Source organism: Schistocerca americana, chromosome 3 (genome assembly GCF_021461395.2).
Source record: "Schistocerca americana isolate TAMUIC-IGC-003095 chromosome 3, iqSchAmer2.1, whole genome shotgun sequence".
Classification (NCBI taxonomy): domain Eukaryota; kingdom Metazoa; phylum Arthropoda; class Insecta; order Orthoptera; family Acrididae; genus Schistocerca; species Schistocerca americana.
The window spans coordinates 214,641,510-214,657,964 of record NC_060121.1 but is presented as its reverse complement, the minus strand read 5'-3'; the positions used below and the strand labels follow the sequence as shown (position 1 = coordinate 214,657,964).

Sequence of the window (16,455 nt, the reverse complement as noted above, 5' to 3'; positions counted from 1 at the left end):
TTCATATGCTGCAACACTTGTCCTTTTCATACAACAAAACACCGATTTCTGATAATTTTTTACAATATTCATGGTCTCAACAGTTTATCAACTCACTTGCAGTATGTGGACCATACAACCACTCATCCAGCTGGTTTATGATTCCCTGGTTAACAATAGCTTCAAACTTTCGAGCAAAAAACAGCTGTCGCCCTTCTGTTCCCTGGAAAAAAAGCAACAATGCAGTAGAACATTATATATTTTAACATACCATAAACACTTTGTAATGATTAATGATTATAACCTATGGCCAGAGACACATACATCAACAACAAATATCAGAAAAAAAATCTTAGAATCAGAAACATCTATGCCTCTGCCAGAATGTTAGTTTCACTGACATAACTTGCTGACTCTTGCATCCACTGTGACAGTGCTTTTTGTCACAATGAGGTGATGTCACGCAGGTGCTATCACACACCATATCCCAGCATGCTCTCTTATACAATTGTCAAGGAGTCCTGTAGGAGGTATCTACAGGACTCCTTGGCAGTTTCATTATTATTTCAGTTCTTGGCACTGAAAATATTTGCAGACATGACATGTTAAGATTGCACACATGACAAATTAAGAGAACTAAAACATAGTTATAAGGTTATTACAAGATAAACATTGCCTGTTTTATTGGAGTAATTCTTCTCTGCTTCTGTTTACTTACAAAAAACAATTTAGAATAGGAATAAGCTACTACTGATGAAACAAATGGTACATTTGACAGTAAATATGGCAGAACATCAGACTTATTTCTTTCTCACATTATTACTGGTTTTAATAAGACACATTTTTTTATTTTCACATCATCATCACTATCACCACCTTCATCTTAAGCAGTGGACCTTTGACATCAACAGCTAAGTCTCCCCTAGGCTTTGTCACACATTACAGTCCTCAGTGATAACACATCCATGCTGCTCCTGCAAGTTTTCTATTTATCCACCTTCTATAAGGTGGTCATTTCAGATTTTTTTCTTATATCCAGCAAAGATCTATCTCTGCCTGTCTATCACTCATTTATCTGAATTAGTGTCCCATTCACTTTCATTTCATTTTCATTGCAATAATTATTATGTCTTCCCCTCTAGTCCGTTCAATGGTAAGTCATTCAAGATTTGCACTCAGTCACATTAAATCTGGCTACCACTCAGAAATCAAGCAGTGCCTGAACAGGCACGACTAATGCAGGATGGTGATAAAGTCTTAATCCATTTCTAAGAAATATCAACAATGCAGGAAAAGAAAGATTCCTACTTACCATAAAGAAGACACGTCAAGTTGCAGACATGCACAATTTAAAGACACTCACATAAAGCTTTTGGCCACAGCCTTCATCATAAAAAGAGACACACACACACACACACACACACACACACACACACACACACACACACACAAGCAAGCACACTTCTCACACAGGACTGACAACTCCTGCATCTCAGACTGGACTGCATCACCACGTAGGATGCAGCACCAATCTGGAGGGGGCAGGGAAGGGAAAGGGATAGTTGTACGGCTGAGGAGGGAGACGAGCTCTGTCTGGTGGAGTGTGTAGGGACTAGAGTGGCAACAGGCACAGCATGAGGAGATTGTGATGCAAGGAGGTGGGCAAAAAAGGAGAGGAGGAGGGAAAGATGGGCAGGTGCATTGACAGAGGACCGCAAATAAACAGGGAGGAAGATGAGAGTGGGGAGGAGGTGATAAGACAGAGAGCGTGGAAACTGTTGGGTGGAGGGTATGGGGACAGTATGTTACTGTAGGTTGAGGCCGGGATAATTACAGGAGTGGAGTATGTGTTGTAAGGTTAACTCCCACTCCCATCTGCACAGTTCAGAAAAGTTGGTGGTAGACGGAAGGATCCAGACGGCTCAGGTAGTGAAGCGGCCAATGAAATCAAGCGTGTTATGTTCCACTGCATGTTGTGCCATAGGGTGGTCTACTTTGCTCTAAGCAACAGTTTGGTGGTGGCTTCACCCTGGTGGACAGCTGGTTGCACCAATATAAAAGGCTGTGCAATGATTGCAGCAGAGCTGGTAAATGACATGGCAGGTTTCACAGGTGGCCTGGCCCCTGATGTGGCAAGATAAACTTGTGACAGCAGGGATATGATCCTTGTGGCAAGGGGTTGGGATTGTGAGTGGCATAGGGATGGATAGGATGTTGTGGAAGTTGGGTGGGCAATGGAACATCACTTTAGGAGGGGGGGTAGGATGTTCCTCATTTCAGGTCATGATGATAGATAACCAAAGCTCTGGCAAAGGATGTGATTCAGGTGTTCCAGTCCGAGGTGATAATGGGTGATGAAGGGTCACTCCTTTGTGGCTTGTTCTTGTGGGTGGTGGGAGGATTTGGAGTATGAGGGGAAATGGCATGGGAGATCTGTTTGCGGACTACGTCTGGGGGATAGTGCCTGTCTGTGAAGGGCTTTGTGAGACCTCAGCATACTGAGTAAGGGAGTTGTGGCACTGCAGAGTCTGAGAGATGGAACCTCCAGCGGGTATCGAAGTCATATTTAGTTAGTAGCATCTTTGGAAAGAACACACACCAAGTTTCAGCCATATTGGTCTATTTCTTTGTGTTTGGCATTCATGTGAATCAAGGAAGTTGAGTGACTGTCAATAATTGGATGAAAAATAATTTTGTGTGGTGGTTAAACATTACTTTATGAAAGGCAAAACGCCTCAGGAGACTAAAGAGAAGCTTGATAAACATTACAGTGACTCTGCACCTTCGATTAGAACATTTTATCAGTGGTTTCAAAATTTTCAGAGTGGTCATATGGGCACAAGTGATGCTGAACGTTCTGGACACCTTGTGGAGGTTACGACTCCAGAAATCATTGATAAAATCCATGATATGGTGATGGATCACAGAAGAGTTAAGGTGCGTGAGATTGCTAGTGTTGTGGGCATCTCGAATGAATGGGTACATAATATTTTGCATAAACATTTGGACATGAGAAAGCTCTCTGCAAGATGGGTTCTGCGATTCTCTTGCCTGATCAAAAACGGAATTATGTGAACTATTGCAAGGATTGTTTGTAGCTGTCCAGGAAGAATACACAGGACTTTAAGCATTGTTTCATCACTGTGGATGAAACATGGATACATTACTATACTCCTGAGACCAAAGAACAATCTAAATAGTAGGTTACCAAGGGAGAATCTGCAACAAAAAGGTGAAGACCATTCTTTCAGCTGTAAGGGTTATGGCGACTGCCTTTTGGGATTCACAAGGGATAATCCTCATCAACTATCTGGAAAAGGGTAAAACTATTACAGGTGCATATTATTCATCATTATTGGACCATTTGAAACCTAGCTGCAAGAAAAACGCCGGTGATTAGACCGCAAAAAAGTCCTTTTCCATTACGACAATGCACCAGAACACACCTCAACAGTTGTGGTCACAAAATTAATGGAAATGGGATAGCAACTCGTTTCACATCCCCCCTATTCTCCAGACTTGGCTCCCTTGGACTACTATTTTTTCCCCAATTTGAAGAAATGGCTGGCGGGACAAGGATTTTATTCAAACAAGGATGTGATTGCAGCAACTAATAGCTATTTTGCAGACTTGGACAATTCCTATTATTTGGAAGGGATCAAAAAATTAGAACAGCATTGGACGAAGTTTATAAGTCTAAAACGAGACTATGTAGAAAAATTAAAATGGTTTACCCCAAACATGTAAGTAGTTTTTATTTTTCCACGGACTTTTCAAATGCCTCTCATATATGGGAGGTTATTTTAGATTTCTAAGAAATAATGGATTTATTTACATAATTATAATCTATTTCTGCAATAACATGGGCCTATTTTTTTAAAATTTAATCAAGAAGATTGCATACAACAGAAAACATGTGGGTGCTGTTAGCGGGCAACTCTGTGGTTTACCTTATCCGGAGGTGCAACAGGATTTCTCCCAGAAATTTCACAAGCCAGCCCCAACAAGAGCAAACATACAGGATGGACAAGAAGTCCCTGTACCCACTGTTATCAAATGTGGATTGATTTTTTTTGTTTCAGCACAAGTCTTACTTACGTATTAAGTGTCCAGTATATTGGTATGTTGTCCAACATACTGTAAACACATTTCCTATGCCTCCATGTTTTTCTTGACTTATTTTTGAGCAAGTCCAGTGTTATAATGTGAAATGCATCCTCAACAGCATTACACAGTTCTTTGTTTGTAGCATAACAATGTGCAGATACATGTGCCTTAATGACTCCCCATAATGAGTTAGGTGTGGCAAGGTCAGGACTGCTTGGTGGCCATTTCAAGGGAGCTGGTGTTGCTGAACCATGACCTATCCAACACTATGAATAGTGTTCATTTTGGAACTAGTACACCGCAAGAGTGTAGTGAGGAGGCACTCCACCTTGCTGCAACATATGCGTTTTGTGAGGCCCCTTTCCTCAAGTTGAGGTATTAGTCATGTTTGTAATACGCATAAATAATGTGCACCATTCACAGTCCTTTTAAAAATGTATGGGTCAAGCAGATGTTGTGATGTCACTGTTGCCCACATCATTACATGAGGCGGGTTCCATTTTAACTCAAATGTGTAATGAGGATTCAATATTTCTAGCACATGGGCTGCAATAAATGGTACATTCATCTAAAAACATAATATTGGCATGGTTCACTGCATCTGGAAATTGAGTCAACAAAGCACGGCATGATAAAATGCACTCATTCCGGTCTGAACCTGATAATTTGTTTACAAATGTCAGCCCAAAAGGTCTTCATATGATCTCACATTGTTGTCACTGATATACTGAGTTCCAGTGTCAACTTCATAGGAGATTGTTCTGACAAAGCAGAGATTCCGGAACATGTTTCTTCTCATGCCTTCTTCCTTCCACTCTGTGGCGTGTCTTTAACACTGCCAAAAGCAAAAGCACATCTTTCCCAATTCAGAATTGTTGCCTCTAGTGGTGGAGTCTCATTAAATCTTTCCTCAAATGCTCGCATGGTCTGTCTCATTGTGTTGTCATTCATGAGCCCACACACGTCACTAAGTGCTCCTCAATATTATAACTATAACCGCTCACATCTGCCGTGGCTAAAAATTAAAATTTGGCTGCAACTGCGAAAACATGTCAACATGAATACCAAATGACAAGAAGTAGCATAGCTACCAACATGCATAACAACATTTGATACTAAGCAGGTGTTACAGGTGTATAGGGACTTCTCATCCACCCTGTACAGTTACTTGTCAATAAGTTCTAAAGAACTAGAAACACTGCTGAGGTATCATACTCCATGAGACCTCCTGTAGCTCCAAGAGACACTGAAGTGAATAAGAGAGACAATCGAGAAAGTCAAAATGCATCAACTCTTCATTTAAGCAATGAATTTGACACGCCAAAATCAAAGTTTTGAAAGTTTTACACCACATTAAGATGTTTCACAAATTAGACCACAAGAAGATAATGCATATGTGTTATGATTTGACAGAAGCTGTGCACAACAAACACCTTACAGATTACAAGTTGTTTGCTGACAAAATCACATTCCATATCTGCAGGAAAGTTAACATAAATAGCAGCCACGTAAGGAATAAAAAGCCAGCTCAAGCTATCACTGATGGTGAACAGACACACCAAAAGTGAATGTGTGTGAAGCCAGCTCATGCTACCACTGAATGGCAAAAACACACACCAAAAGTGGTGTTTGTGGTTCGGATTCCCAAAGACTATAGTTTATGGACTCTTCAGTTTTGCAAAAGAGACAATTAGAGGAAATATTTACCTTGATATGCTGGAGCGATTCCTGGAACCATGATTCAGCAAGAAGGCATTGTGGACATTCTTGTGTTCCAACAGGGTGGGGAATCCCCTCATTTTACTCTCATAGTAAGGGAGTGCTGGTACCTCAATCGAAGATTCACCAACAGATTGATGGGCAGAGGTTCAGCAAGACTTTGGCCATCATGTTCACCTGATTTGACCCCTTTGGATTTCTTCGCTTGGGGGTTACATAGTGTCAAGGTTGTGCAAAATGTGGTAAAGGATCTAAGAGATTGAATTCAGGATACAGCATTGCCTATTTCACAAGATATAATTCAGAAGGTATTCAGGGCTATTCTTCAACGATGGGAGGAATACATCGAAATGTATGGAGGCCATGTTGAACTGCATTTATGCAAATGCATCCATTATTTCTTAGAAATGTATTGAGATGCTATGACCACATTGCATTGAGGCACAGCATAGCAAACTGGACCACACTGTACAGCCAAGAATATGATCCACCAAGCTGCAGTTGCTTACATTCCAAAGTCTCCAGGCAAACTTTGAACACTGGAGGAGTAAGGTGTGCTGCTCTGCAATTATGGGTAAGCATCAAGCTCAGTACATGCTGACCCCTGCAGAGAATCACAGTCTTTTATGTAGTGAGGGCCAAATGTTTTCAAATTATGAAGGAGACCAAAATAGATTGTGGAATATGAGAGACCATTAGGAGAATTTCTGGCATGATTACAGATGCTCATTTACTAATATAGTGATAAATTAAGTCTCTACTTAAACCAGAGGGATGAAGCTCTGGGAATTGGAGAACATTTTGCACAAGTGATTACCAGTGTCAATAAAGAACTAATGCTGAGAGGGACAGTTGGGACTTCAGTTTCAATACTGTGGGGCTACACAACTGGCCTTTCTCAAGTTGGATTCAGCATTTTCTACAGTTAACAACATGCCATTTGATCAAGACAGTCATTGTAGCACTTCACGAGAGACATCCTCTTTAATTTGGGACAGATTATGCTTTTCCTACTCAATGGGGCGTGATCCTAATACCTCTCCTGAAACAATGAAAGGACATAAAAGTGTTGCCCTCACTAGCTGTGTAGAAAAGATCACGGAGTGATCATGAATCATTGGCTTGTCTGGGTTCTCAAATCAAGAAGTTCATAAGTAGCTTCCAGTGAGGACACAGGAAGTATTCTTCTGCCACTGATAGCGTGACCCTCTTGGAGGTGGCTTTATAGGAGGCTTAACTAATTAGGCATCATGCAGGTGGTACTTTCCTGCATCTTGGAAAGATCTATAACATCTCTTGGAGGCATAAAATTCTCATGCAGCTCCATAAATGGGTCTCTGGGGTCATTTCCCCACAAGACTTTTCCTGTGTTCTTTTGTGCACATTTATTTTGTAGCATTTTATTATTATATACATTATTTTCAAAACTTTCTGCAGCACAGATCAGATCAGGCATCAATGACCACATTGTTTGGTACCCTGCACCCAAACAGCAGTGGCAGCAATAAACTAACATCACACTATTGCAAATACAACAACACTAACCAACAGTTGCCATTTATCAAGTCCACATACCTAATACTGGCTATATAACAATATGAGAGAAGGAAAGTTTGCTACTCACCATATAGCAGAGATGCTGAGCCGCGATAGGCACAATAAAAAGATTCACACAATCATAGCTTTCGGCCATTAAGGCCTTTGACAGCAGTAGACACACATACAAACACGCACACACACACTCACGCAAGCACAACTTGCATACACATCTGCAGTCTCAGAGAGCTGAAACTACACTGCAGTGTGTATGTGTGTCGACTGCTGACAAAGGCCTTAATGGCTGAAAGCTATGATTGTGTGAATCTTTTTATTGTGCCTATCGCGGCTCAGCATCTCTGCTATATGGTGAGTAGCAAACTTTCCTTCTCTCATACTGTTACATTCCAACCTGGATTTTCCATTGTTTAATACTGGCTATGTTTTTTAAATATTAAAATTTTCAATTACTTTACAAATGTATGGGCACTTTGTTTTTATCATGCTCAGTCACTTAAATTTTTGTTTTTACTAAATAAATGGTTGTTAAAACTACAACAGTAGTGAATAACACATCTCATTTCAAAAAAAGTAAATAGTTAAGCATATACTTCTCAATGTTATAATAATACCTGGAGGCGTGGCCAATCATCAATCCTAAAATCATTGGGACTGCAACCACACCAATCAACAACATGTTTGTACTGACATTTGCATCCCAGTCGCCGTTTCCAGTTGGTCACATGTAGGTTGTTGTCTACATACGTGTTGCAAAAACGTGAGTTCCGCAGCACAGTGTGGAAGAAAGTCTGAAACAACAGACTGTGAGGAGCAGCAAACCAATACCAAATATGATGTGAGATACTTGCAAATGTAGCACAGATATTTAATAATTCATCCTTGTAGAAGGAATTGTGCGATAAATAAAATATATGAGGAGCATTCAATGAGTAATGGAACATATTTTTTTCTGGAAGCAGGGTGGTTTTATTCAGCATTCCAATACACCACATTATTCCCCATCTTTCGGCTGCATATCCTGTTTTTTGAGATAATCTCCATTCAATGCAACAGACCTATGCCACCTATGGTAGTGTCTGTTTACCTGCATGGTACCATTCTACAGGTCAATGTTGGAGTCAACATGCTGCTGCATCAATAACCTGCCCACCATGTGCGTACTGCTTCCCGCCTGGGCCAAACAGATGGAAATTGAAAGGTCCGAGATCCGGGCTGTAGGGTAGATGAGTGTGAGGCGCCACATTGTCGTAGAGGAGAAGAAGTTTGTTTGCATTTTTGTTGCAATGAACATGCTGAAGTCATTTGTTCTATTTCCTGAAAGCAGCACAATGCACTTCCAAGTTGATCATTGCACCATGAGGGAGGACAACAAATGGAACAACACCATCAGAATCCCAGAAGATCATCGTCATGATTTCCACTTGAGGATGAGGATTTGAACTTTTTCTTTGGGGGAGAGGTGGTGTCACGCCACTCCATGTATTGCCATTCTGTTTCCACTTCAAAGTCAACCCATATTTCATTGTCCGTGATGATGCTCGACAAAAAATCGTAGTGATCAGTCTTGTAACATGCAAGCAATTCCACATAGATGGCCCTTAGTTGCTCTTTATGGTCTTCTGTTAGATGGTGAGGCATCCAGCGGGCACACACCTTTGAGTATCCCAACTGGTGGACATGTGTGTCAGCATTACCAACAGAGATGTCCAGCTGTGCAGCAAGGCATTATTCGTTTGTGATCCATCAATAGCATTGAATGAGAATTTCCGCAACATTCCAACACTGCAGGAGTGACACCTGTGTGTGGCTGGCCAGCACTCGGAAAATCTGACAGGTTTGGGCGACTTTGTTCCGAAGATGACAGGTGCCTCGTCCAACGACTCAAATGCTTTTGTTCACTGTCAGGTCTCCATAGACATTCTACAAGTGCCTATGAATACCTGGGATGCTCTGTTTGTCTGTAAAAAGAAACTCAACAACAGCTCTCTGCTTGGAATGCACCTCCTTTACTATATACATATAGCACCACTATCTATTGGAACTTAACTAGAGGCTGATGCAGGAATATTCCACGATGCCCCAAAACAAATCCCGCATTTTTTCAACTGAAATTGGCAGACAAAACACGAAATTGGCTGAGAAAAAACATGTTTGGATTACTTATTGAATGCCCCTCATACTAACACTCAGGGATATTTTACATCTCTGAGCTGACTAAGATCACAAATGATGATGAATATAGTTGAACAGCTGACCAGTACTCCCTTCAGGACATGAAGTGAGTAGTACTGTTATATATAAAAAGTCATTAGGATGATGATACCAGTTGTGTTGAGGTTGGGGGTTGACAAAGATGAAGGGGGAGGTATCTGATGGTACAGTACATTGGTAAGCACTGCGCTATATCCAACAAAAAAAGGTCTAATTGGATGACTATTTCTGTTTCATGAAGAATATTTTACTTATTTTAACCACATTCTTCTCTAGGTAAAAACAGCATGTGTGCTTATGGCCAGGCTATTGAGTGCCCTACACACAAAATCATCATCATTATCTGGTCCTCTTCTTTCTTTCTTATGGTAAAGTCTCCTGTTGCTTCAGGTGAGAGAGAGCACACAATAAATGGATCATATGCCCAATATTATGATGACAAGAATGGGAACTGACAATGACATTGACAAGAAAACTGTTTCTGTGTTTCAGGCAAATGTGAGAAATATATTTTAGGATGGGTAGATTAATATTTGAATTACGACTCTAATAATTATAAGGCCACACTGCTTTGTCTCTCTAAATTTTTCTCTGAATCCCTACACAGTTTTCAGTCACAAACACTAATATAGTCTACATCATGACCACTGCAAAGCCTTCTTGCAAAAACACCTACCCTCTGATCTTAATATTAAAAGTAATGTTTCATAACTGGCACTCCCAAATAAATCACTGTATTTTGCCAAGTCTTTTTATCCATCTTAATTCAGTTCATAGCTTTCATTTCAATTTTTGTTTTACAAAATCATTAGTTTCACAGAATAAAAATAGTTTTGTTTTTACCTCAGCAGGCAATAAAGTGTGGTGAAATACTACAGCAAGACCACTAAGCAGAGGATCTTCAGTTGATGCATTGCTTGCTACATAGGCCACAAACTGTCGTGACAGAGCAACCCAGTCACTTCCACCATCAACCTGAATTCCCCATGGGAGTCGGCGATCTCCAGTGCGCCACATATGCGCATCACATTCTACAAATGTCTTGTCAAGTCCTTGCTTCTGAATAAAGCGCTGGACTTCACGACCATGAGACTTGACAAAATTGCGACCTTTGTTGGCGGTCAAAAATTCAACCAGTTCTCTGTCTGTCCTGTTGGAAAAAAGACTGATTATATTTAGTTACTAATGGAGGACAAAAGATAGGAACAGCCTAACTTTAAATGTCATACTATAACAGGAATTTACAAAAGAAAATAGATTAGCAACAAGGAACTATGTAAGCCACAGCAGTAATAAACATGAAGCATAAAATACGAAAAAAAATCAGACATTTATAATCATTTTATTATTGTGATCCCATATCAGATTAATTTTACATGTTAACAATCAACCTGCAGGTTGATGTGACATGACACTAATGTTTCTTTCTTATTCACTTATTTAACTAGGGATCGCATGACTCTAACTGTCTCCTTACTTCTAATCTAATACTTGATCGATATTCCAAATGTATTTCCTGTACGATTGTTTCCTCTCTTCTGTCCACATAATTTCTATTTTAAGTTTTGGTTCTCCCAACTTATTCCCAGGCAGGTTGTGCTCATGACTCTTCATAACTGATCACCACCTGCTGCAGGTCCCTTTCTGCTTATGTGAGCCAGTCCACCTGTGTGTGTGTGTGTGTGTGTGTGTGTGCGCGCATGCGCATGCACGCACTCCACATTGTCTTTGACCAGATCAAGTTTTCCTCATAACATTTCTTTCTGTGACCTGCAGTTGTTATTAATCCCTTTCTTGTTCACTGTAAAACCATGCTGCTACATTTAACACTCCTGATTCTTTGATAGCGTAATGGCATTAGATGCTTTTTTTCCCTTTTTCAAAAACCACATTAGAATTGTGATCAACTGAAAATGTTTATTTTTTATAATTTTATTTTTGTTATTTAGGATTGGAAAGCTTATGGTATGAATATCTCCCAGGGCCCTTTTGTGAGATGTTAATTTGGTAGTAAGTGTATTTCCCATTGTAAAAATGAAGTGATTTTTTTCCAACTTCACGGCTAACAACAGCAGCACTCTCACAACAAACATAAACTGATCGTTGTGGCAGTTTATATCCACCTGGTGCAATGTACTACCAGTAGATGTCTGTCATGTCCAGTGGTTGTAAGACACTCCCCAAAAGCATTGTAAAACCATTAAGTTGTTGGCAAGTATGCTTCTCAAGGCCCACAAAAGACATAACAATTTTGTAGTAAGCCTCTTTGAGAAACTACTTTAGTGGTAATAAAACTTAGCAAGAACCTCTGAAACAAAGTTACTTGGTGGGACGTATACTTTCCATGGCCCAAAAAGCTATATTTCACAACACAATTACAGCAGGTGCAGCAGAGTACCTCTCCTTGCTAGGAGTGTACAGAAGTGGTACAATGCATTCCCATGAACGCAGTAAAGAAATACAGCTACTGGTAAATATATGCCCCAAGGCCCATGACAGGGTTAACTTTTAAGTCATTTCCGTTTGCACATGCCTGAAAAAACACTACAGGTTGCCCCACTCAAACCTACGTGATTTAAAAAAAAAACAGTAGATACGATAATGAAACATGCACCACATTGTAGAGCATCTCGAAGAATTTATTTATTTATCATCAATACACCTCTACATGTGAACCATTTGTAGCATGAAGAATATCAAGTCTATATTCAATTTCTTGCCAAGTTCTTTGTAACATTTCCTCTGTTATTGTTGCAATCACATTAGCGATATGATGTCACAACGTAGGAATATCATCCACTTTGGTTGCATACACGCGGTCCTCCACGAATCCCCACATGAAGAAATCAAGCAGCATAACGTTGAGTGAATGCGGTGGCCAGGCAATGGGTCCTCTGCATCTGATCCAACGAGTGGGAAATTTCCTATCCAGGAACACTTCCTGTTGCCAGAAACTTCCTATACCATTCCTTAATTGTTTTCACATCAGGTGCATCACATTCATACACACAATGATAATTCATTTGCACAGTAATCGACGATTTTGTTTCTGCAAACCACACTACTGCTTGCGTGCGCTGCTGTGGAGTTGCCATTTTCACTTCATGCAACCATGCTGCACTCTGGCGACGATACTTGGCACTTCTGACGCGGGAATATAAATTCTTTGATGCTCTACAATGTGGTGCAGTTTTCATTGTATCTACTGTGGTTTTTCTCTCCTGGGTCCTTGAAGTCAGGGAGGTTTGAGTGGGACACCCTGTACTTCTCCAAGAGGTTTGGTTCTACCCATCCAGCTACGGATTTGAATTTTCTTGCCCTGTAGATTTTTCCCAGTTCTACTTTCAGCTCAAATAGTACTTGTTGAAAGTTATGTATGAACCCATTGTTATAAAGCCAATTGAGGGCCCAAATTTCTTCTTAGTTTAAGCTATTTCACTCAGTTAACAGCCAAAGTCAGAAAATGTTGCAAGATTGTGTGCAAAAGAAAGGATCATATTTCTGCAGCCAAGACTGAACAGTTCTTGACCCCATTCTCACTCTTCTTCTTCTTCGTCTTCACATCTGCAGATGATTTTTCCAAGGGTATACTGAAGAACAGGGCAAAGAGGGCATTTCTTTGTGAAACTCATATTCACAAGGGCTTCTGGAATCTCTCCTCCAAATTTTAGCTTAGAGAGCTTAGGATCTGTCCAAGGATCACACTCATTTGATCACACAAACCAAATTCCTTTAGGTCCTGAACTACTAGAACTAACTGTATTACATTGTAGGCATTTTTCACATCAATTAACAGATCTCCATAGTTTACTTGATTCTGAATTACATATATTACAAGACTGATTTTAGAGATTAATATATAGGCATACTTTTTTGAAGCTGCTTATGTGCTTTTCCAGGTGTTGATCTAGTAACTGTTCTGCTATGAAGAGATACTAATATGATTTTTTAGGGTATTACCATGAGGGAAGTGCAAGAGTAGTCACTAATATCAATAATGAAGTTAGTTATCTTATCAATTAAGTTCCTTCTAATTAGGATGCTTAACTCACCGTGTTTTCCATAATAGTGAGTTTTCTCTCTCTTGGTCTATATGGAACTACTTATAGTATGCCAATAACATTATTCTAAGTTTTGTGCAGAGAAAATATTGTTCAGCCCAAGTGAAAACCTTGATGGCTCACTGATGGTGAGGGTCAAGACACAAATGAAAGCAATTCTATGGTAATTACAGCCAAGGCTAAATTTAGCATTTTTCTGGTCTCTTCCTGCAGCCACTTTTCCTCTGATACGCTACAACTTTACAGGTGAACTATATTTCATTTCTCCTTTTTCAAAGCAAAAAAACACAAACAGCTACATTTTTCCAGCCCTGCATATGATGCACTCAGGCCACAACATGGGCCAATGTTATGTATGTGTATGTGTCTATGTGCCCTGACAAAGAATTTAAGTTCATAAGCTGAGCTACCAAATTTCACTTCTCGTTTCTACTGCATTAAACTTCTTGTTTGTGTCTAAATACAGTTCAGTACCTCCACTATATGAGTAGTTGTTTTTAGTCATTCCACATACAGTTTTCCAGTACTGTATTTATTCACATTATGACCACTTGTGCAAATTTGTTCTTGTGTGTAAATGGTTTTACAGTAGAACCAGTAAAGCTGAAGCTTTGAATAAGCCTGTCAGTTATGCTCGGCTGGCTCAAATGGTAAAGTGCAGCCAACCAAAAGAAAGTGTACAGATTCAAATATACTGGTCAAGTCCCAGTTTGACAGACAATTTTAACATGTCACATGCAATCAAAAGTTACTGTAATTATTGAAAAATACATCTTTGTAACCTGAACCTAATAGTGACTTATTAATTGGTAATTTTATTATCCTAACCTGATGCATCAAGGTACAACAAAGAAGGCTAACTGGGATGTGAATTTCATTTACACAACGTGTTCAAAGAATAAAAGGAGTTATGTACATACTCACTTGACAGGGAAGTCTGATTCACTTAGGTTTATAACAAAATCCCACTTCCAGTCTGAGTCCAGAAGCTCTTTCATTGATGTTAAAAGCATTTGTAGCAATGATGCACCACCCCAGATGGTCGCAAAACGTGTTCGTGAAATCTTCACATTAGGAAAGTTGTGCTCCAGAGTCAATAGCTCTCGGTAAAGATAGTCTTGTCTCTGAAAGAGCAACATGAAGAATTCCATGTTGAGCCATCACAAACAGCTAAACAGATAAATGACACAAATATCAGCTCTGGAACTATTTTTTGATTATCTGTAGGTACAAAGTGTATTCCCAAAACACACAAAAACAACCACAGTGACTATTCCATTGCGACTGGCTTCAAATCTTCTAGCAAACACAACCAACCTTGGCTGACCAGCACCTCCAGCCCATCACACAATGCCTACCATCCTACATAACCAACCACTTTGTGGAAAATCTCAAATCCCATTGTACATCTGACACTCTCCCTAAATCCAAATTTCAACCTGGCCAACTTCAAACTCACCCATGATTTCTTCACATCTGAGGACCAAACCCACAAATAAAGTGGGGGATCACTATGTCTATGAAAACCTTTTAAAGGACCACACAAAAGAGGAATTCCTCAATATCTGAAGCTGGTCCCCCTGTTTACATGACATCTTTGTGGTCAGGGCTCACAGTGAAGACAAACACCTTCACTTCCTGCAAAACTTAACTTCTTTCTCCAGTTCAAATACACTTGGTCCAATTTCATATCCCAAGCTACCTTACTTAACACTGACCTCCATCTAATTGAAAAACATATCTTAAGTCCATTAGACTTGAAACCAGCCATTAAGCAACAATACCTCTACCTTGACAGCTGCCATCCCTTCCATATCAGATGCTTCCTTCCCTACAGCCTAGTCATCAGTGGCAAATGTACTACTCCCAACACTAAACCCTTCAACATGTATATAAAATATCTATCCAAGTCTTCCTTCCTACAACTACCCCACAAATCTTGTCCACACACAAATGTCTCAGCCAATGTCTTCCTCTCACTCTCTGACAAATACAGTCCTCTCTTCCAAAAAACAGTGAAAAACATCCTTGTTGCCCAGTACTCTCAGGCTTTGTACAACTTAGCACATTTCTCTGCCAAATCAAGTGCTTAAATCATTTCCACACCATCCACCCTTGCCTTTTAACACCCTGCTAACCTCCATAACATCCTTATTATATGGTTTATTATGAAAAGGATAGTTGCTACTCACCATATAGCAGAGATGCTGAGTCACAGATAGGCACAACAAATAGCTTTCAAACAAAGCTTTCAGACAAAGAGGCCTTCATATGAATACACACACACACACACACACACACACACAAAAGACCACAGTCTCTGGCTGCCAAGGGCAAATTAGGCAAATTAAAAGCACGGCACATGACGGGAGAAACAACTGGATGATGGAGGTAAGGAGGAGTCTGGGGGAGGGAAGGAGAGGGATAGCAGGGTAGGGGTGGAGGATGGTAAAATACTGTTTGTGGGAGCATATAGGGAAGAGATGGGGAGAGGGTAGGGTAGCTACGTGCAGTTGGGAGGTTAGACAGGGGGCAGGTGGCAGGGGTCACTGAAAAAGAAGAAAGCAAAACACAAAGCCTGGGTGTCTTGGTGGAACAGAGGACTGTGTAGTGTCAGAATGGGAACAGAGAAGGGAATAGGTGGGTAAAGACAATGACTAAAGAAGTTTGAGGCCAGGAGGGTTACAGGAATGTAGGATATACAGGGTGGTCCCGAATTCAAGGTACAAACTTTAATGGTAGGTACAGGACATTGTAACAAGGATTTATTGTATAGGAATGTATAGTCGCAGGTGACGCGGTGAGGCGTAAACAGGGGAAA

The 16,455-nt window shown here is 40.2% G+C and overlaps 1 protein-coding gene across 1 annotated transcript in view; it reads right to left on the bottom strand.

Moving 5' to 3' along the window:
* LOC124607434 (xylosyltransferase oxt) overlaps window positions 1-16,455 on the bottom strand; it is a 98,985-nt gene that overhangs the window by 50,357 nt on the left and 32,173 nt on the right. The window contains exons 6-9 of the mRNA XM_047139762.1: window positions 14,559-14,758; window positions 10,417-10,723; window positions 7,974-8,150; window positions 97-202 (exon numbers count right to left, since the gene is read on the bottom strand). Coding sequence (XP_046995718.1) covers window positions 97-202; window positions 7,974-8,150; window positions 10,417-10,723; window positions 14,559-14,758 — 790 coding nt within the window. The remainder of the gene's footprint in view (window positions 1-96; window positions 203-7,973; window positions 8,151-10,416; window positions 10,724-14,558; window positions 14,759-16,455) is intronic.